Source organism: Misgurnus anguillicaudatus, chromosome 17 (assembly GCF_027580225.2).
Source record: "Misgurnus anguillicaudatus chromosome 17, ASM2758022v2, whole genome shotgun sequence".
In the NCBI taxonomy this organism is placed as follows: domain Eukaryota; kingdom Metazoa; phylum Chordata; class Actinopteri; order Cypriniformes; family Cobitidae; genus Misgurnus; species Misgurnus anguillicaudatus.
In genome coordinates, this window is record NC_073353.2 from 31,128,372 (window position 1) to 31,151,291 (window position 22,920).

The following is a 22,920-nucleotide window of genomic DNA, read 5'->3' on the forward strand; positions in this document are numbered from 1 at the left end:
TTGAGTCAAGTGCCAAACGCGTCGGCACGACTCCGTCGAGTCCGTCGCAATGTCACATTGCCGACGAGACTCTGTCAAGTCAAGTGCCAAGCGCGTCGGCACGACTTCGTCGAGTCCGCCCCAACGTGACGTTGTCGACGAGACTCCGTCGAGTCAAGTGCCAAGCGCGTCGGCACGACTCCGTTGAGTTCGTCCCAACGTCACGTTGCCGACGAGACTCCGTCGAATCAAGTGCCAAGCGCATCGGCACGACTCCGTCGAGTCCGTCCCAACGTCACGTTGCCGACGAGACTCTGTCAAGTCAAGTGCCAAGCGCGTCGGCACGACTTCGTCGAGTCCGCCCCAACGTGACGTTGTCGACGAGACTCCGTCGAGTCAAGTGCCAAGCGCGTCGGCACGACTCCGTTGAGTCTGTCTCAACGTCACGTTGCCGGCGAGACTCCGTCGAGTCAAGCGCCAATCGCGTCGGCACGACTCTGTCGAGTCCGTCCCAATGTCACGTTGCCGACGAGACTCTGTCGAGTCAAGTGCCAAACGCGTCGGCACGACTCCGTTGAGTCAAGTGCCAAATGCGTCGGCACGACTCCCTCGAGTCCGTCGCAATGTCACGTTGCCGACGAGACTCCGTCGAGTCAAGTGCCAAGCGCGTCGGCACGACTCCGTCGAGTCCGTCCCAACGTCACGTTGCCGACGAGACTCCGTCGAGTCAAGTGCCAATCGTGTCGGCACGACTCCGTTGAGTCAAGTGCCAAACGCGTCGACACGACTCCGTCGAGTCCGTCCCAACGTCACGTTGCCGCCGAGACTCCGTCAAGTCAAGTGCCAATCGTGTCGGCACGACTCCGTTGAGTCAAGTGCCAAGCGCGTCGGCACGACTCCGTCGAGTCCGTCCTAACGTCACGTTGCCGACGAGACTCCGTCGAGTCAAGTGCCAAGCGCGTCGGCACGACTCCGTCGAGTCCGTCCCAACGTCACGTTGCCGACGAGACTCTGTCGAGTCAAATGCCAAACGCGGCGGCATGACTCCGTTGAGTCAAGTGCCAAACGCGTCGGCACGACTCCGTCGAGTCCGTCCCAATGTCACGTTGCCGACGAGACTCCGTCGAGTCAAGTGCCAAGCGCGTCGGCACGACTCCGTCGAGTCCGTCCCAACGTCACGTTGCCGACGAGACTCCGTCGAGTCAAGTGCCAATCGTGTCGGCACGACTCCGTTGAGTCAAGTGCCAAACGCGTCGGCACGACTCCGTCGAGTCCGTCCCAACGTCACGTTGCCGACGAGACTCCGTCGAGTCAAGTGCCAATCGTGTCGGCACGACTCCATTGAGTCAAGTGCCAAGCGCGTCGGCACGACTCCGTCGAGTCCGTCCCAACGTCACGTTGCCGACGAAACTCCGAGTCAAGTGCCAAGCGCGTCGGCACGACTCCGTCGAGTCCGTCCCAACGTCACGTTGCCGACGAGACTCCGTTGAGTCAAGTGCCAAGCGCGTCGGCATGACTCCGTTGAGTCCGTCCCAACGTCACGTTGCCGACGAGACTCCGTTGAGTCAAGTGCCAAACGCGTCGGCACGACTCCGTCGAGTCCGTCCCAATGTCACATTGCCGACGAGACTATGTCAAGTCAAGTGCCAAGCGCGTCGGCACGACTTCGTCGAGTCCGCCCCAACGTGACGTTGTCGACGAGACTCCGTCGAGTCAAGTGCCAAGCGCGTCGGCACGACTCCGTTGAGTTCGTCCCAACGTCACGTTGCCGACGAGACTCCGTCGAATCAAGTGCCAAGCGCATCGGCACGACTCCGTCGAGTCCGTCCCAACGTCACGTTGCCGACGAGACTCTGTCGAGTCAAGTGCCAAACGCGTCGGCACGACTCTGTCAAGTCAAGTGCCAAACGCGTCGGCATGACTCCGTCGAGTCCGTCCCAACGTCACGTTGCCAACGAGACTCCGTTGAGTCAAGTGCCAAAAGCTTCGGCACGACTCCGTTGAATCAAGTGCCAAATGCGGCAGCACGATTCCGTCGTGTCCGTTCCAACGTCACGCTGCCGATGAGACTCTGTCGAGTCAAGTACCAAACGCGTCGGCACGACTCCGTCGAGTCAAGTGCCAAGCGCGTCGGCACGACTCCGTCGAGTCCGTCCCAACGTCACATTGCCGACAAGACTCCGTCGAGTCAAGTGCCAAGCGCGTCGGCACGACTCCGTTGAGTCCGTCCCAACGTCACGTTGCCGACGAGACTCTGTCGAGTCAAGTGCCAAACGCGTCGGCACGACTCCGTTGAGTCAAGTGCCAAACGCGTCGGCACGACTCCGTCGAGTCCGTCCCAACGTCACGTTGCCGAAGAGACTCCGTCGAGTCAAGTGCCAAGCGCGTCGGCACGACTCCGTCGAGTCCGTCCCAACGTCACGTTGCCGACGAGAGTCCGTCGAGTCAAGTGCCAAGCGCGTCGGCACAACTCCGTCGAATCCGTCCCAACGTCACGTTGCCGACGAGACTCCGTCGAGTCAAGTGCCAAGCGCGTCGGCACGACTCCGTTGAGTCCGTCCCAACGTCACGTTGCTGACGAGACTTCGTCGAGTCAAGTGCCAAACGCGTCGGCACGACTCCGTTGAGTCAAGTGCCAAACGCGTCGGCACGACTCCGTCGAGTCCGTCCCAATGTCACATTGCCGACGAGACTCTGTCAAGTCAAGTGCCAAGCGCGTCGGCACGACTTCGTCGAGTCCGCCCCAACGTGACGTTGTCGACGAGACTCCGTCGAGTCAAGTGCCAAGCGCGTCGGCACGACTCCGTTGAGTTCGTCCCAACGTCACGTTGCCGACGAGACTCCGTCGAATCAAGTGCCAAGCGCATCGGCACGACTCCGTCGAGTCCGTCCCAACGTCACGTTGCCGACGAGACTCTGTCGAGTCAAGTGCCAAACGCGTCGGCACGACTCTGTCAAGTCAAGTGCCAAACGCGTCGGCACGACTCCGTCGAGTCCGTCCCAACGTCACGTTGCCAACGAGACTCCGTTGAGTCAAGTGCCAAAAGCTTCGGCACGACTCCGTTGAATCAAGTGCCAAATGCGGCAGCACGATTCCGTCGTGTCCGTTCCAACGTCACGCTGCCGATGAGACTCTGTCGAGTCAAGTACCAAACGCGTCGGCACGACTCCGTCGAGTCAAGTGCCAAACACGTTGGCACGACTCCGTCAAGTCAGTGACAAACGTGTGAACACGCCTTTGTCAAGTCTGTCTAAAATGTGTTTTAAAATGTAATTAATTACAATGCTGTTACAATGCTAAAAAGAAAGTTAAGACTGCTTAGTTAGCGTTTAGGTTGAAGTTCTAATATTGATGTTACAGTTACGTTTTGCAGGTCCGTACTAAAAAAATACAACTTAACACTCAGGAACATCCATTTCCAATCTCCAAAAAATTTTAAATTCCTAAAAATCTTTATTTTTTTCTGATACATGCTCAAACATGAGGTCTGTTTACACACACAGAGCTACTAAAACTGAAGTGTTCTAAAAAAAGCCAATCAGAGCAGAGCTTAACATTATTTCATATAACATTTCATTCTAAGCAAAACCTAGGGTAGCAAATATACATGTATAATCGTCTCTGGATAAGTCATATACCTTCTATGTAGATATCAGAGAACAATTTAAAGAGCCAATATTTCATTGCTAAAAAGCACATTATTTGTGTATTTGATGTAATGCAATGTGTTTGTGTGGTTTATGGTTCAAACACACATTATTTCCACATACCGTAACATTATTGTTATTTCTCTATGCCCCTCCTTTTTGAAAATCGATGATTTGTTCAAAGCTCATCGTTCTGAGAAAGCGATGTGTGACCAGATTAGTCAGCTATCCGGTGCGTTATGATTGGCCGAATACCTCAAGTGTGCAAACGGAAATGTGATGCGCCTTACCATGTTTGGAAGTGACCTGGCAACGAGACATGGCAACGCTGGTGAAAGGAGATAATATTGTCTTTACTACCTTATCAATACAAGCACGAATCTGATTCAGAAAATGCAGATGACAAAGCTGATCGATTAACCAGAGCGACTAGAGCAGAACGTAACAGATCCGTAAGGTAAGGATATTAAAACATAAAGCCATGTCTGCATTTGTGATCGTAGAAACGACAACCAACAAGTGCTACTCTACACTGCCCAAAACTCTTGTTTGAAATGTCAGTAGGAATTTTTTAAAATATGAAAACATAGGGTACTTACAGACTGTAAATCAGAAGAGCCAGAGTTTACTCGCAAAGTTGGAATTGCTCCACTTTTTATACAAAGCCTTTGTGCACATCCAGTCATCCAGTACTCTCCCATGTTCAGGAAACAGTCCTAGTAAAATGTGTGTTTTGGAACAGTGTTTTTAAATAAAACTTAACCGATTTCTTATTGTTTCCTTTATTGAAAAGCCAAACAAAGTAGTTTGCCCTTTGCAAGGAAAACCACAGCGTCCCCACGACAGGGCAGCAGCAACAATACTACACCTTCTTTATTTGTGTATACATTATGGCGGTGTTATGCAAATGTTTCTTGCAGTATGACGTCAAACGTCTTCACTTTTTAAAATATCTTTTTGGGTTTGAAACTTAATATTTGCAAATGTACAGGCCTTCTATATTCACAAACAGCTTTTAACACTCTAAAGAGAAAAGAAAACATAAAATTATTAAATTATTTTAATGCATTTTTGGCACCCTTTCAAGCTTTACTGAGGGCCGTTCGCAGACAGTTTGAGGGACATTGGCCCAAACCAAAAAAAAAGGCTAACATTATGTAGAGAGGGGGGTGCTACTACTAATATGTTTTTAATAAAACGTGTTTATAGTGTGTTATAGATGACTAGCATAAGTGATTAAAATGTTATTAACCTCCTAATACCAGAGCTTTGGTTTGGCTTGCATTTTAGATTTCTTCCAGCTATTTAGGGTAAGGAAGAACCAATAAATATAATAACCAAATATTTTTCTTTCAACATGAAGCAGTGTAATTTTTCACGTTTGTGTACAACAGGTTCCAGTTACACAGAATTAAGTATTATGCTGCAAACAACATAAAAATGTGATGTCCATGTATGTGGAGACACCGGGTCTTAGGAGGTTAAGATAAATATACTTAATAACAAGAATTAAAGTTTGACAAACTGCTAAATATTCTATTATACAACTTACCAGCTGGCTTGGTGGATATTTGAATCCAGTTGCAATGTTGAATCTACAAACTGTGCCAACAACAGCAAATTTGGTGTTATTTAAATTACATCCCTACTGAAAAATCCAGCTAAGACCAGCAAAAGCTGGTGAGCTGGTTTTATCTGTTCTCCCAGCTTGGTTTAGCTGGATTTGCTGGTGTAGCAAGCTGTGTTTTGCTCACTTTTACGCTGGTCTAGCTGGAAGACCAGCTGACCCTCCAGATTGAGCAGTTTTGCCAGGCAGGACCAGCTTAAACCAGCTACTGCCCCATTAAACCAGCTAAAACCAGCTATCAGTTTATGCTGGTCTTAGCTGGATTTTTCAGTAGGGATGTGATCGGGTACATTAATTGGATTAAGCTTTGTAATTCTAAGTGTGGATTTTTATTGTTGTTAATTTGTTTTCACGTTTAAAAGAACGAGAGCAAATCATTACAAAAACAAACTACCAAATTACTAATTCAGCGGATCGACAACTGAAGTAACGTTAATGTAATGAATCTAAAGTTACCTGTTATTGCAACGAACTTGAGAGGCATCCAGCTGCAGCCCCGCAGACCCACCCCCCGCCGGACACCAGTGGCTGGACACCAGCGGACGGACAGCCGACGCCACCTCCGTATCGTCATTCACTTTTCAAATTTGACGCGCCATGCACATCATGTCAGCGGTAAGAAAAAATAATAAACTGTCGATGATTTATCGGTCATGTCAGAATTCAAATGCACAAACTAGCTAGACAGTTTTAGGGGGCAGGAATGGTGTGTGGTGTGCACAGTGTGCAATAGTTTATTTGGAACTTTTCATGTTTTATTTTCTCTTGAAATCGGGACTTCCCCCACAACGATACCCTTACGGGCCTGACTGTTGCATCTTCATTCTGATGATCAGATTTGTCTAATTTAACTAAGATGTGTGTAATTTCCAATAAATATTGCAAAACTACGAAGTGTTAATTTGATTTGCATTGTTTGGTAAATTCTCTGATGATGTGAATCTACGTATATTTTAAAGTGGTTACATTAAAAAACCTGTGGTCAATTAACATGTAAAGTTACAAGTCTGTTGTATTGACAAAACGTTATAGTTCATTGATCTAGGCTGAATGTAAGTCACAAAAAAATAACGTTAGTGTAATGATCTTAACAATATATATTTTCAAGGTGGTTCTTGTGAATGCAGTTTGCATGAATTATGATGTTATAATATTAAGCATATTACTGAGAATTGTTTTATGTAAAGAGATATGATAAAGATCATATTTCAATTTGCACACAGATTTTATATTATATATTTTAAGTCATTAAAGTAAAATGACAATACGGAAAAGACGTGTGCAATTAAGCCTGCAAAAAATGTCTATCCAGAGGTGAAAACCGAAAATAAATATGCTGTCTATCCATAGGTGAAAATATAAAATAAATATGCTGTCTATCCAGAGGTAAAAACCGAAAATAAATATGCTGTCTATCCAGATATGAAAATATGAAATAAAATTGCTGTTCATTCAGCGGCGAAAAAGGAAATTAGCGGCGAAACGGAAGTGAGGTACGCTGTCTATCCACTGGTGTCCAGCCACTGGTGTCTAGTCGGAGGTGAGTCTGCATATTTAATTATGTATGCAAACATTACATTTTTAAAACAACCAGTTAAGGGAAAAAAAAGAAAAAGACAGGCTATATTTTAAAGAAATACCCTAATAGAAAACTGTCAAATGTATGAAATATTTAATAAATTGTATTATAAAATACATGATATTATGTCTTTTTAGTATAACCAATTCAAATCTTTAATCTTTCTAAATGTAACGTGATGAAAACGCTATAAAAGCACTACACTAAAGGGAAACATAGGGGGAACTGAGTTCGACACAACACCGGCCGCACATCACGCCGCCAGACTAATTTAATTTTTAATTTAATTTTTTTAATTTAATGTTGCTAATATAACTCGAAATTAACTATTATCAGATCGGCCCACCGGGAAAGTCCCGTCTCTCCCGATTGCCATTCCGCTACTGGCTGTAAGAAAGTGAGTGCGTTTGGGTCGCTGGTACCCGCGAACAGACGTGACGTGCTTCACTCACCTTCAAGGATTAGAGACATGCTGCCAAAACCGTTTGTGCTGAAGATCGCATAAAGTCACACCCATTTCAGGCAGGATCATGGACCCCCTCAAGCCAGCATGCACGAGTTTGTTAATTGTTTGTTTACTTTCTACACGAAGATATGCTAACGTTATGCTATCTGGCTGTCTGCCTATCTCTCTATACTAGCCTATCCATCTGTCTATCTGTCTATCTGTCTATCTATCTATCTATCTATCTATCTATCTATCTATCTATCTATCTATCTATCTATCTATCTATCTATCTATCTATCTATGTAAATAATCTGCGCTATCAGAACTGTACTTTACTCGTCTTTCTATAGTCATTCTCAATGCTCTCAAGGCGGCTTTGGTAAATTCTCTCCCCAGCGTGACGTCATACAGTGCGTTGTGGGGGAAAGGAGAATCATTGCAAACCGCTGTACTTTTTCATACTTTTTCGGGTTTTGTGATACCCAACAACATAAAATACAATGGATAACAGTTTAAATGTTTATTATCAACAAGCAAATTGCACAAATTCGTTGAAAAATCTTACCTGCAAAACGCCCTTTAAATTCCTTCTGTCATACATGTTGCTTTTTGGAGCCTGGCATCTACTGGTGACCATCCTCTTTATATATAAAAAAGACAAATATCCTTTTGTGTTCGTAAAGGGTTTGACTGTGGGTAAATGTGTTTTTTTCACATTTTGGGTGAACTATCCCTTTAATGCTTTGTAGTAGTGGGAGTAGTAATGCTGGAGGATTACTTCAATCCTGTGTTAAAACTGGTAAGATTTTAATACACAATATTATTGGAAGCATTGTTCATAGCAAGACAACTCATATTGCCACGAGTCTAAATGTAATCATAAAACACAATGCTGCCTTGTTTTTTCTAATTTATTCTATAGACCAGTTCAAATGATGTAAACAACACTGGTCCAGAAACACTTTCTGTTACAGTTTGTGACAGTTATTTTTTTATTTTACATATATTATTATCTTTAAGATGTTTGTTTAACTTCAGTTAATTCAGGTTTATATGTTCTGTTGGTTTATTTTATCCCAACGTTTATCTAGTGTTAAAAAACAGAAACAGGAAGTGCTTCTGGACCAGTGTTGTTTACATCTTTTGAACTGGTCTATTCAAGATTTTCTTTTCTGATAAAGATACTATAGTGTTACCCTAGGACCTCCTATAAACCCTTGGTGAATTTTTTTATAGATGTTTATAATAATGCGAAAGAGGATGAGCGTCATCAGGTTTCAGGTCTCCATTCTTGAACGCGTTTATGATTTGAGTTATATATTTAATCTTTTATATCAGAGGTTTTTAATATTATGTTTTTCATTAACATTTTCCCATCTCTCTTGGATGGTCACTTGAATCTTGCATAATACTTGAAGGCTATTTTAAAATAAAATAAATACATAATGTTTAAATATTCTGTCTTGTTGTTTGTTGGATTATCTATATTCAAATAATTTCATAGGAACTGTTTTCCTATCGTTGAAAACATCTATGCAAAAGAACTGCAGTTCAAGATATGCAAATAAAAATATATTAAGATCATGGCTCAGAGCGTTTCACAATGAGACATGACAACAGTAAATATTGCAGCATTAAAATTAAGCATTCAGAGCCAAAGGGCCCATAGTTGCATTATTTGTTTGTAGAAGTCTTGATTTATTTCTTGGTCAATAGCTATAATTGTGTTAAAAACAAACATATTCATATTTAGTAACATATAAGGGTCTTAATAAAGTGTTGCTTTTGTGCATTATGAATGTACTGTATGTAAATTACAGGTGCAGCCTTAACACAGTGTGGATATAAAAAGAGTTTTGCTGTTGGCGAAAGCAAAAATTAGATAATTTGATATTATGAGTCTGTTTGCATTATACTGCCATAGTGAATATGCCTGTTTCTGTTCTCACCCTAAGAGATAAACATGTTTTTATCTGCTGTATGATTTCTTCACAGGATGAACAAAAAACCTACAAAAGCCATCTCTCATTGTTTTACTTGGATCCCCTATTGGGTGCAACCTCGTTGTTAATATTTTTCCCCTTTGGTTTTTATGTGTGACACTGTTGATGTGTCTCTATAAGTAAGCTATATGTTGTTTCACGTGTAGCTATGCTCTATGAGTTTTACTGCCTGTATTGGGCTTAATTTATTTTATTACTTTGATTTCAGTTTTATTTTTATATATTTTTCTTGATCCAAGTAGTTATATACTTTGTTCTGCTTGATATTTTCACTTCTTTGGTACAACCATAATTTTAAGTGTTGGACAGACAAAATTCAGACTATAGATATTAGGAACAAATTGGTCAAACCATCTCAGGACATAGTAAGTTGTTGATTAAACTTTTTTTTAACCCAGCATGTTTTCTGCCCAATATTTACCCATCATGGTTCAAAAATAACCCAGATTGTATAAATTGTATTACATCATTATATCTTAAGATTTTATTGCTATTTGCAAACCTAAATATGTCAAAGGGATTCAGTTTTTTTTAATCTTTGACATATGAGCATGTATTTAGCAGAAATCATGTTTTCCTTTAACGTTTGCTCATGTTTCAGGTAGTTCTTACTAAATGTACATGATGTGGTGACTTTGTTTAGTAGGATTTCTTTCATAACTATATCATGCTTATTGAAAAATATCCTACTGCTAGAAATTGTTTAAAGGGCAACTATGATTTCCTTTGGTGTGTAAGTGTGTATTATTAGTACATGTTTACAATATGCAAAAGGTACAAATTCCAATGTAAATGATAATGCGAGTTATTGTTTCCAACATAAATCTCTTTTCTTGGACTACAACAAAAACACGGATTGTAGGCAACAGTTTATTTCCTGGGCCTGTTGATGTAGACAAGACCGACATTATCATAATTCCTCCCGCTTGTACTCAAAGCCTGTAAGTTAACTCTTGTCAGCATTGCATTATGAGCGAATCTTTCAAATGCGTCACATTTCTGGCTGACATCAGAGGTATTCAGGCCAATCACAATGTACAAAATAACATTGCTTTTTAGCAATGAAAAAGGTGCAGTTAAGCTTTGGACCAGTTGTATTTGAGTAGTAACGCTGGAGGATCAAACCTGTGTTAAAACTGGTCAGATTTTGATACAAAATATTATTGGATGCATTGTTTATCAAAATGTAGCAAGACAACTCATATTGCCACAAGTCTGAATTGACTGTAATAATCATAAAACACAAAGCTGCCTTGTTTTTTCCAATTTATTCTATTAAGATTTCCTTTTCTGATAAGATACTGTATTATATTACCCGAGGACCTATCCTTGATGATTTTTTATAGATGTTTATAATAATACATAAGAGGATGAGCATCATCGGGTTTCAGGTGTCCATTCTACACTGAAAAAAATGATTCATTGAATTTAATAATTTTTTTAAGGTAAGTGGTTGCAATCAATTTATTTAAGCTACATTTAAACAAAAGTTTTATATTTTATTTTACTTTACTAATCTTTTTGTTTAAATGTAGCTTAAATAAATTGATTGCAACCACTTACCTTAAAAAAATTGATTAAATTCAATGAATCATTTTTTTCAGTGTACTTAACGTGTTTAGATGAGCTATATTTAATCTTTTTTCAGAAGATTTTAATATTATATTTCCCATAAGCATTTTCCCTCTTGGATGGTCACTTGAATCTTGGATTGTAGTCAGACTTTTAGGCTATTTTAAAATAAAATAAATAAATAATGTTTAAATATTCATGTTTTTTTGTTTGTTTATTTTTATTTAAATACATTTCATAGGAACTGCTTTCTCTTGTTAAAAACATCTATGCAAAAGAACTGCAGTTCAGTTTTAAATATGCAAATGAAAATATATTAAGATCATGGCTTAGAGCGTTTAGCGTTAGCCCTAACCTTAACTTCTTTATATACAGAAATTGGATATATTGCCCTTCTATGTTTTAAATATATTTTATTTATTAGACTTATCTGTAGGTTTTTGCTTATCTGTCTTTCTACAGCAGTGGTTCTCAAACGTTTTTGGCATGAGCAACATACTTGTGTACGATGCATCCCTTCATGACTTCTATAAAGTAAAATTGACATAAATATGACATGTAACATTTTAAAATTTGAATTAAACAAAACATATTAAATTCTACATTGTAGTGGTGTTGGTTAGTAGCCGTATTTGTCTGAGGTTTAATAACACAGAATTTATGATAAATTATTGTATTTAATAAAAATGTCATAAAACCCCAGGGGGCCATGGTCCCCAGTTTGAGAACCGCTTGACTACTATAGTATCTGGGTTTTATGTTCACTATTTTGGGTTTTATATTCAGTATTTTCTAGTAATTGTTCTTGTACTTGTACTTGTATTGTTATCTCTTCCTTTGGACTCCATTTCCCATAATCCCTCACCCACATTGCCCACTTACACCACGCGAGGCTTTCCCAATAACTTTTTTCAGGGCCATGGCCACAGTGGCCATGAGCTCCTTCTACACCACTGTCTCCTTGGTCACTGTGGTTGTCAAGATTTCCGCCAAGCCGATGCCTCCGTGGTCTCCTGCCCTGCCAGCGCCTCCACAGCCACCTGAACTGCCTGCACCTCCGTGGCCACTTGCCCTCCGGGGGGTTGGGGGGGTATATCCCCATGGCCACAGTGGCCATGAGCTCCTTCTCCACCATTGTCTCCTGGATCACTGTGGTCATCAGGATTGCCGCCAAGACGGTGCCTCCGTGGTCTCCTGCCTTGCCGGCACCCCTGTGGTCTCCTACCCTGCTGACACCTCCAAGACCTCCTGCCCTGCCAGCAGTGGTCCCCTGCTCTACCGGCACCTCTGTGGCCACCTGAAATGCCCAGATTTCCATGGCCACCTGAACTGCTTGCACCTCCCTGGGTAACGGTGCAGGCTGCACCTTCGTAGCCACCTGAACTGCCTTGATTCCTGGTGCCATGTGCATCGTCCTGGAGGCTACCTTGTCCTGTCCATCCTTCCAGCCTTCAGGGTACCCACCCCCCTCCCAAGTAGTACTCTGTTGCTATTTTAGGCTCGAAGACGCACTTCCCGGGAGGGTGAAGTACGCCTACTGTTACAGTTCTGTTTGTTGTGCCTGCATGTTTCCCTTTGTTTTCCAGTCATCTCCCTTTAGACTCTGTTTCCCATAATCCCTCACTCTCCCTCACCTGATTTGTGTTTGTAATCATCACCACCTGACAGTCATCACCCTCATCACTCCATTGTTTTTATATACCCTGCTGTTCCCATAGTCTGTGTCCGTTCTCGTTTGTTTGTTGTGCTTGCTCCTCTGTGGATGGTCACTTAAATCAGGCGTTGTAGTCAAGAGTCAAAATAAAAGCAATAATTTTTAGATATTCTGTCTTTAGAATATCTATCTTTTTTCATAGGAACTGTTTTCCTCTTGTTGAAAATATCTATGCAAAAGAACTGCAGTTCAGTTTTCAACATGCAAATAAATATATATTAAGATCATGGCTCAGAGCGGTTTACAATGAACCTCAGCAAGAGTAAATATTGCAGCTTTAAAATAAGGCATTCAAAGCCAAATGGCCTGTATTTGTATATTAGTTGTTTTTAGATATCATATATGACTTATTTACTGGATACAGTTTTTTACAATTGCTATGACACTTTTTTCAATACTTTTAACAAATTTTCTAAACTCTTAACGCACCAACACACCTAAAACACACAACAAACTTAATTTTATCCTCAAAATCACATTGTAAACTAAACTCTCACACTGTTTACAAAAACACTGTAAACATGTTTCAGAATCAACTAGTTATACCAGATCACCAACACATGTTCTCTTCCAACAGAAACATTTAGTCAATCATAACACAATGTCATGAAAAACACAAACATAAGGTGGAAAAACAAAAACTGCATAAGTTTATGTGTAAGTCTGTCCTTATAGACTGTAGTAGATTATAGACTATAGATTATAGACTATAGAGTTTTTTTGAAAACTTTTTTATATTTTTGTTTAGTTGGGTTTAGTAAATGCATGTATTATGATTGTTTTGCTGCAGCAATTCAAGACAAAAATGAATCATCCATCTTAGAGTACGTTTTATAAAAAAAGTAGACATAATTGCTGCAGTAAAGAACTTACAGTATTAACAGGACATTACTGAAAGAAATTCAATATTACTTCCATTTACAGTGAAAAAGTAAAAATAAACAAATACAAACAGAAAAAGCCACTGAAGAATAAAGCAAAAAAGAGAATCTCATCATCTAATCTATTGCGTTTATTTGGCCACATGTTCTCATTCACATTACACCTGATTTTTCTCTGGCAAGGCATCTTGTGAAGAACATTTTGCCATGTCTTATCCACCTCTGACAGTGTTCAGTTGTGATGTATGGGAATGCACCATCTATTGCATCCAGGTGGGACTGGAGGAAAACCTCTCCCTTGTCCTGGTGGTCTTCAGTTGACTTGTGCAGCCATATATCTTATTTTTTGTGTTGCTCATATTGTTCCTTTTCCACACAAGATCGACCTAAAGACGCCCTCCTTTACACTATTGTATACCATATAGTCATGCAATTGAAAGAACCTGAGTGTGTTTCCTAGGTGGGAATCAGCTGTGATTTATATATTTGCATTGGTACAATAAGTTGTTTTTCAATCCCAATGGAATAAAATACAGGGGATATATTTATGTTTCAATTCATCATATAAACAGCTGTTTACTTTGACTATAAGTGAGGTTTAGCACATGATGTTATCTGTTTTGACATGCTGTGTGAAAGCATTTGTAAATTTGACTTTAAAAATCTATTGTTTTGGTCTTGTTTGAGCTTGTAAAAGAAGTTCAAGCATTTTAAATTTGTGTTAATTATATGCCTTTTGCGTTAAACCAACAAGAAATGTGTTAATAGTATAGCTTACACAGGTGGATGTAGTGCTAACTGTGTTAAGAGTTTTGAAAACTTGTTAAAAGTATTGAAAAATCTGTCATAGCCATCGTAAAATACTGTAATAACTCTGTATGTTAAATGTATACATTTTCATCATCATGTTTCCTGAAGGTCTTAATGAAGTGTTGACTTTGTCCATTATTAATGTACTGTATGTAAATTACAGGTGGAGCCAGCGTGGATATAAAAAACAAGATGCTCTTAGTGCCAAAATGAGTTCTTTCGATGCAGTGGGTCTGTTGGCATTCATAGTGAGTGTGCCCGTTTTTGTCACCATTATTCTGATCAACGTGTTTTTTATTTGCTGTATGTTTTCTTCACAAGAAGGACCAGAAAACTTACTAAAGCCACCCCTTAATGTTTTACTCGGATCACTTATTGGGTGCAACCTCGTTCTTGGCATTGTTTGCCCTTTCTCTGTTATTCAGGAAGCTGCTGATATGCCAATATTTCCTGATTGGATATACATTGTTTTAGCTGTAGCTGGGCTGTATGCCCTGAGGTCAAGTTTTGCTGATTGTCTTGGGCTGAATGTATTTTATTACTTTAAGATTGTTCCTGCACGGCAACCCTTTTTGATCTGGGTGAAGGCGCACATCAAACTCTTCATTTACTTGATGTTGTTTTTTGAGAGAATCTTAATTTTAATTGGATTCATTTTGAACGTTCTCCCAGGAGGATGTTTACTTTCTTCAACAGTGTACTTGAATTCATCCAGTGGTTTCTTGAACATCAGCGCATATGTTATGATTACTGATGGAATCTGTTATTATCTGATAAAAACAGACTTTTGTCTTAGATGTATCTATTTTTTAGTTGGTTTTGGCATTATGGTGGCATCAAACACTTCCACTGTTCTCTATCTATGGAGACATGTGAGGAGGATGGAGGACTCAAGTTCTTCCTCTGCTCTTCATTACCAGATGCAGAAGAGAGTGACTATAATGAGCATCATACAAACTCTGCTTTTCTTTTTCTACTCAGCCGGGATAATAACATATGAATTTCAAAAATTTTTACATCTATATTTTGGTAACCAATCTTCCATTTATTTATCTCTTTTGGCCTTTTACTGCTTTGGTACATCCATCATTCTAGGTGTTGGACAGACAAAATTCAGACTTCACGCTTTAGATGTTTGGAAAAACCTTGGTCAAGCCTTCTCACAAAGTAACCTGAATGTGGATGACAGGAATGGACATTTTAATTGTTGTTTAAACTTTTGTTACCGTAATACAGAAAATACTGAAATGCTATCAGTTGCTCATATTTGAATATCAAATGGCTGTAAATAAATGTACTTAATTTAGGCTCAAGTGTTAAAAAATTTAGAACTTGTAAATGGTGTGGTGAATACTAATTTTAGTAGGATTTCTTTCATTACCATATTCAAGAAATTCAACTCTGAAGAGTGTATGACAATTTACAAAAATGATTTTTTTTTCTTGTATAGAAATTGGATATGTTGTCCTATATGAACTTCTCCTATATGGTGTGTTTTAAATATTTTTCATTATTCAGATTTCTGTGATATCTGTCTGTCTATAGCGGTTTTTAGTTGTATTTTTCAGTTGTTTTTCTTGTATGTCATTGAATATGGTTGATAATAGTTTATATTAAAGGTAGGGTAACACATTTTGAAAAATGCTAACGGTAGCCGCCTAGCAATGAAATCCCGATCCCACCCTCAAGTCAAACCGCCATCCAAAGTCACGCCTCTTCCAAAACACATGAACACGCACAGATCAGACGGTCACATCTCATGTCTCATTCAGCAGTGAGACAACTTTGCAGTACAAAGTCGAATAACACTGCCAAAATAACCAAACAACTGGTTTACATCAGAATTAGTTTAAGCACACGTTCGGTTGTGTAGACGTAGTAACTATATCGTTACGCTAATCCGTAAACGAACACAAATTTCATAAGCAACACAATGTTTCATCAAAGTAGAATATCTGAATCCATCTCAATACAAACATATCGCGTACCTACCTTACCAAAATAAACAGTGCAACGACTCTTTCAGACCCTTTGCGTCCTGCAGCTGTTTGCATCTCGTGGTAAAGCATTAAAGTTACCGATGTTCATTTGGGTTTTTGCTCTTGCTGATCCAGGCAGTTTTTGCTGTTGTTATAAAAGATGCCTTTAGTTTTGTGCCTCCTGTGTAGGTTGTCAATTTAACAGAAAAGTTTGCTGTTCTCACTGTTTACAGGCAGGAGGTGAGCGCACGTGAACGCGCCGATGACGTATGGTGTCTGCGTGGACTCGCTGCGCGGTGGGCATTCAAATTATGCTTACGTATGAGGGACAAAAATGGAAACTTCCGTTCGGACCGAAATCTATGATTTGTTGAACATTTTTAGGTCCTACGCCTTTCACAGATGACATAAATTTCTACAAATACATTTAAACAACTTAACACAGTGATTGCTATCAGGATGTGAGGAGACTTTTAACCAGCATAACAAAAAATGTTTCAGGATCAAATCTTTTACCCTACCTTTAATACTTTTGCATAGTATAAAAGCCACGGACAGCCACACAGACTACAATCAAGTTTAAATATTTTTAGGTAATTCTTTCTGTTCAAAAATAAGGCTATGAGATCCATTACAGTTTTTTACGATTGCTATGACACTTTTTTCAATACTTTTAACAAATTTTCTAAACTCTTAACGCACCAGCACACATAAAACACACAACTGGCAAAACAGTTAATTTTATCCTCAAAATCACACATTGTAAACTAAACTCTCACACTGTTTACAAAAACACTGTAAACATGTCTCAGGAACAACTAGTTATACCAGATCACCAACACATGTTCTCTTCCAACAGAAACATTTAGTCAATCATAACACAATGTCATGAAAAACACAAACATAAGATGGAAAAACAAAAACTGCATAAGTTTATGTGTAAGTCTGTCCTTATACAACAAACAGTTGTTTGTATGATTATAGACTGAGTTTTGCACTGCAGTTTCTTTTGAAAACTTTGTTATATTTTTGTTTAGTTGGGTTTAGTAAATGCATGTTTGTTTTACTGCAGCAATTCAAGACAAAAATGAATCATTCATCTTAGAGTACAGTTTATGAAAAAAGTAGAATTGTTGCAGTAAAGACTTTACAGTATTTACAACAGGACATTACTGCAAGATAACAATCATATTCAATATTACTTCCATTTACATTAAAAAAGTAAAAAATAAACAAATACAAACAGAAAAAGAATAAAGCAAAAAATAAAATTTCATCATCTAATCTATTGCGTTTCTATTTGGCCACATGTTCTCATTCACATTACACCTGATTTTTCTCTGGCAAGGCATCTTGTGAAGAACCTTTTGCCATGTCTTATCCACCTCTGACAGTGTTCAGGTGTGGTGTCTGCGAATGCACCATCTATTACATCCAGGTGGGACTGAAGGAAAACCTCCCCCTTGTCCTGGTGGTCTTCCGTTGACTTGTGCAGACATATATCTTATTTTTTTGTGTTGCTCATATTGTTCCTTTTCCACACAAGATCAACCTATAGAGGCACTCCTTTACTCTATTGTATACCATATAGTCATGTAATTGAAAGAACCTGAGTGTGTTTCCTAGGTGGGAATCAGCTGTGATTTATATATTTGCATTGGTACAATAAGTTGTTTTTCAATCCCAATGGAATAAAATACAGGGGATATATTTATGTTTCAATTCATCATATAAACAGCTGTTTACTTTGACTAGTCAAGTTTAGGACATAATTTTATCTGTTTTGACATGCTGTGTGAAAGCATTTGTAAATTTGACATTAAAAATCTATTGTTTTGGTCTTGTTTGAGCTTGTCTGTAAAAGAAGTTAAAGCATTTTAAATTTGTGTTAATTGTATGCATTTTGTGTTAAACCAACAAGAAATGTGTTAATAGTATAGCTTACATAGGTGGATGTAGTGCTAACTGTGTTAAGAGTTTTGAAAACTTGTTAAAAGTATTGAAAAATCTGTCATAGCAATCGTAAAAAACTTTAATTAATAATCCCAATGATTTTTGTAGAAAATTAAAATGCTGCAGTGCCACCTTGTGGTCTAAATGAGTAAAACAAATAATTTATTTTTAATGAAGTTTAGCTATGTAAAGTAGTTGTGTGTCAGGTGTGTGAATGCACTGGGCTAAAAACAGAAAGGAAACCTTTAGAGGAACTTACTGTACATTAAATCAGTTTTCTGTTTTGGGCTTTTACTCTTTTGGTACAACCATCATTAGGTGTTGGACAGACAAAATTCAGAGTTCGAGTTGTAGAGATTGGGAAAAAAATTTGTCAGACTATCTCACAAAGTAACCTGAATTTGGTTACTTTGTAATACAAATGGTTAAATGCAAACATTTGAATATCAAACTAAAAATACATTTATGTAATTTAGAGTCAGTTATAAAAAACTGAGAACTTATAGAAATGTTACTACATTTGTTTTATCTTTCAGTTACAGTATGTGCCATTAAATATGGTTGATAGTTTTAATATTTTTTTCACTGTAAAAATTCAGAGATGCACTAAATTTTTAATCTTTTATATCAGAGACTTTTAACTAAGTGATTTCCCCTCTTCTGTGGTTGGACACTTTAAGACCCCTTTGAAAAAGAGATTGTGCATCTCATGGGGCTTTATGTAATGATACAATAAAGTGGAGGAGGCAAGCGCAGACGATCAACACAGTTTTATTAATAATGATGGTAAATATAATGAAACAACAGAGTGAATGACTGACTCCAGGATGTTGGCAATGGTGAACGAAGGTCTACGGTGGTGTGAAGAGTGTAGAATGGTGAAGTCGGTGATGAGTGTGATGATGGCCAGTGGATAGAACCAGGAACAAACCAAACACTCACACGGAGACGACAACACGAACACAAATCCAACACGACAATGAGAGACGATAATCCAAGTAATGCAGCAACATGAAATGAGGATCTGACAACAGGGAGAGAACAGGGTGAGTATTTGTAGCTGATGGGTGATGAGGATCAGCTGGAGCGAGGCAATCAAACACAGGTGACAACACTTAATCAAACAAGCACATGGCAGAGGTGAGTGAACAAACAAACATACACACACACATGACACGGAGGAAACAGAGGATTTCCTACCGTGACACTATATCCTTAAATAATAAACTCAAATTCACTTGGATCTGACGTTGCAGTTAGACTTGTATTTTAAAATAAAAGAAATAATGTTTAAAATGTTTATCTTGTTGATTGTTTGATTATTTTACATTCAGTCCTAGGCCCTATTTCATAGGAACTATTTTCCTTATGTTGAAAACATCTATGCAAAAAAACTGCAGTTCAGTTTTCAATATGCAAATAAAAATAGAATGACATCAAGGCTCACAGTTTCACAGCGAGCCTCGAAAAGAATAAATATTGCAGCTTTAAAATGAAGCAGTCAAAGCCATATTACCCATAGTTGAACATTATTTGTTTATAGAAATCATGTATTTATTGGTCAAATGCTCTAATTGAGGTTAAAAGTAAACATTTTTATCATTTAGTAATATGTTTCCTGGAAGTCTTAATGCAGTATTGCCTTTGTCCATTATAAATTTACTGTTTACATTTACATGTGGAGACTTAACACCGTGTGGATATGAAAATGTTAATAGCGAGGGCCAAAATGAGTTTTTTGATATAAAGAGCTGTTGCCATTATTTTGCAATAGTGAATGTGGCAGTTTTTGTTTCCACTATGTTTAGAGATCAACATATTTTTGTTGTATGTTTTCTTCACAAGAAGCACCAAAAATCTACAAAAGCCACCCCTTAACGTTTTTACTCTGATCTCTTATTAGATGCAACCTCGTTCTTAACATTTTGAATCTGTTGTGTTTTATATGAGACTGCTGATGTGTCTCTATGGGTATACTTTGTTTCCTGTACAGCTAATATACAGTTATCCTCCTGCTGAAAACATATATGCAAAAAACAGCAGTATAGCTCTCAACATGCAAATAAAAAATATCAACGCTCAGAGCGTTTTTCAGTGAACCTCGACATGAGTAAATTGCAACTTTAAAATAAATAATTCAAAGCCAAAAGACCCGTAGTCTTATTTTGTTTTTAGATACATGTATGATTTATTTAGTGGTTAATAAGTCTAATATGTTTTGAATCTATACATTTTTCATCATGTTTCCCAGTCCTAATGCATTGACTTTGTCTATTATAAATGTATGTAAATTACAGGTGGAGCCTTAACACCGTGTGGATATAAAGAAAATGTGCTGCTCTTAGTGGCCAAAGCCAAAATGAGTTCTTTCGATATTGAAATGGATCCTTTGGCATTTGCCATAGTGATTGTGCCGGTTTCTGTCGCCAATATCCTGATCAACGTGTTTTTTATCTGCTGTATGTTTTCTTCACAGGAAGGACCGGATAACCTACTTAAGCCACCCCTTAATGTTTTACTTGGATGGCTTATTGCGTGCAACGTCATTCTTAACATTTTAAACCTTTTGATTGTTATGTACGACACTGTTGATGTGCCTCTATGGCTATATATTATTTCAGCTGCATCTATATTTTATGCCATGAGGACAAGTTTTACTGCCTCTCTTGGGCTGAATGTATTTTATTACTTTCAGATTGTTCCTGCCCACCAACCTTTTTTGATCTGGGTGAAGACGCACATCAAACTCTTTGTGTACTTGACGTTGTTTTTTGACAGAATCTTCTTTTTACTCGAATTCATTATTCATGTTATCCCAAAAAGTGTTTTCAATTCTGAAGACGGCTTGAAATCATCCAGCGTTGCCTTGAACTTCACCAGTGGAGTCCAATATGATCTGATACTGACAGACTTTGGCCTTAGATGTGTTTATTTTTTGGTTTGTCTCGGCATCATGGTGGCATCAAACATTTCCACTGTTCTCTATCTATGGAGACATGTGAAGAGGATGGAGGACTCAAGTTCTTTCTCTGCTCTTCAATACCAGAAGCAGAAGCGAGTGGCTATATTGAGCATCATACAAACTCTGCTTTTCTTTTTCTCCTCAGCTTGGCTAATGGCAGATGAAGTCATATATAAGTTGACTGTATATTATTTTGATCTAAGTGGTCATATGGTTGTTTCTGTTGTGGGCTTTTATTGTTTTGGTATAACCATCATTCTAGGTGTCGGACAAACAAAATTCAGAGTTCGAGCTGTAGAGATTGGGGAAAAACTGGTCAGACTATCTCACAGAGTCCCCTGAATGTGGGTGACAGGAATGGGTAAAACAGAAAATTGTTAAATGCTAACATTTGAATATCAAACTGCTATAAATAAATGTATGTAATTTATTGTCAGATATAAAAAACCGAGAACTTTTAGAAATTTTACTACATTGTTGTATTTTGAGATTATTTGCTGCCATTTGCAAACCTCAATATGTCAAGAGATTCAGTCATTTTTACAAATTTTTGAAATATGGGTATATTTAGCAAAAATCATGTTTTCCTTTAATGTTTGCTAGTGTTTGGTCGTTAAGTATACTGTGATGTGGTGATTACTATGGTTAGTATAATTTCTTTATTAAGACTATATCTTGTGTATTACAAAAAATTCTACTGCTAAAAATTGTTTAACATTCAAAGCTTTCATCTTTGTGGATTGTATGAGTAGATCTTTTCAGTTGTCAGACACTTTCTATACTCAAAAATATTGCCATATATATATATATATATATATATATGTGTGTGTGTGTATGTGTTTTAAATTTAAACTGATTTAAATTATATTTAAATAAGGTTATTATGTGGGTTTCTGCTTATCTTTCTGTCTAAAGTGTCTGGGTTTTATATTCAGTTGTATTTTTCAGTTTTGGCTTAACTTAGCACTTTACTGTATGCGTTACATTATTAAAACGCTTGCTTCAGTTTAACCTTAGCCACTATATCTACTGCTTATATTATCTATTGATTTTCTGTGTTCTCCTTTACATCTACTCATGTAAAGCTGCTTTGCAACAATTAACACTTGTGAAAAGCGCTATATAAATAAAATTGAATTGAACTGAATTGAATTGTTCTTGCAGTTACAGTTTGTGTCATTAAATATGGTTGATATATCAATGAATATTTCTCATGGTATTAAAGCTGCAGGCAGGTGCACAGACTACAGATGATCTTTTAACATACACAGGGAATATGATTTTTAGTGATGTAGAGAGGCATGAGGGAGAAAAGGCTCTAAGAAGGGCTCGTAGATACAAAACACACAGGTGATCTCCAAAATCAAAAGATTTGGAGAATTTGTAACGCTGTGGTCGTTCAGTTCTGTATGAGGTGCTGGAGTCTCTGGACTCTGATGCCACATTGAGCAGCAGCTCTGAAAAGTGTGACCATGGAGATGCTGAAGGGACATCAGCACCATCACAGTGAGTATGCTGTGTTCAATGAATGCTTATCTTCCTGATCACATAATATTTACATATGGAAGGTACTGGAGCTAGCAGACACGAATAATAATAGTCACATTTACTCGGAAAAACAAACAGCCCTGTTAGAAGATGTTGAGAGGAAGTGTTTGGCACCCGCTGTGTCATATGTTTCTTTAGGAGCTTTGTTCACACACGCATACAAAGAGGCAGTTTTCTGTACACAGCTGATAAAGCAATACATGTATCATATCTATAT

The 22,920-nt window shown here is 38.7% G+C and overlaps 1 protein-coding gene and 1 long non-coding RNA gene across 2 annotated transcripts; one reads left to right on the top strand and one right to left on the bottom strand.

The window, feature by feature from the left end:
* Nucleotides 1-3,035: 3,035 nt before the first annotated feature.
* LOC141350281 (uncharacterized) lies at nucleotides 3,036-5,729 on the bottom strand. Its single transcript, XR_012358391.1, has 3 exons — nucleotides 5,711-5,729; nucleotides 4,227-4,343; nucleotides 3,036-3,955 (listed from the first exon to the last, which is right to left on the bottom strand). It is a non-coding gene; the product is annotated as an uncharacterized lncRNA (long non-coding RNA).
* Nucleotides 5,730-15,054: 9,325 nt separating this feature from the next.
* On the top strand, nucleotides 15,055-21,601 carry LOC129452096 (uncharacterized). Its single transcript, XM_073854811.1, has 2 exons — nucleotides 15,055-15,366; nucleotides 20,795-21,601. The coding sequence occupies exons 1-2, from the start codon at nucleotides 15,089-15,091 to the stop codon at nucleotides 21,495-21,497; spliced, it is 981 nt and encodes a 326-aa protein (XP_073710912.1). The 5' UTR covers nucleotides 15,055-15,088; the 3' UTR covers nucleotides 21,498-21,601.
* The last annotated feature ends 1,319 nt before the right edge of the window (nucleotides 21,602-22,920 follow it).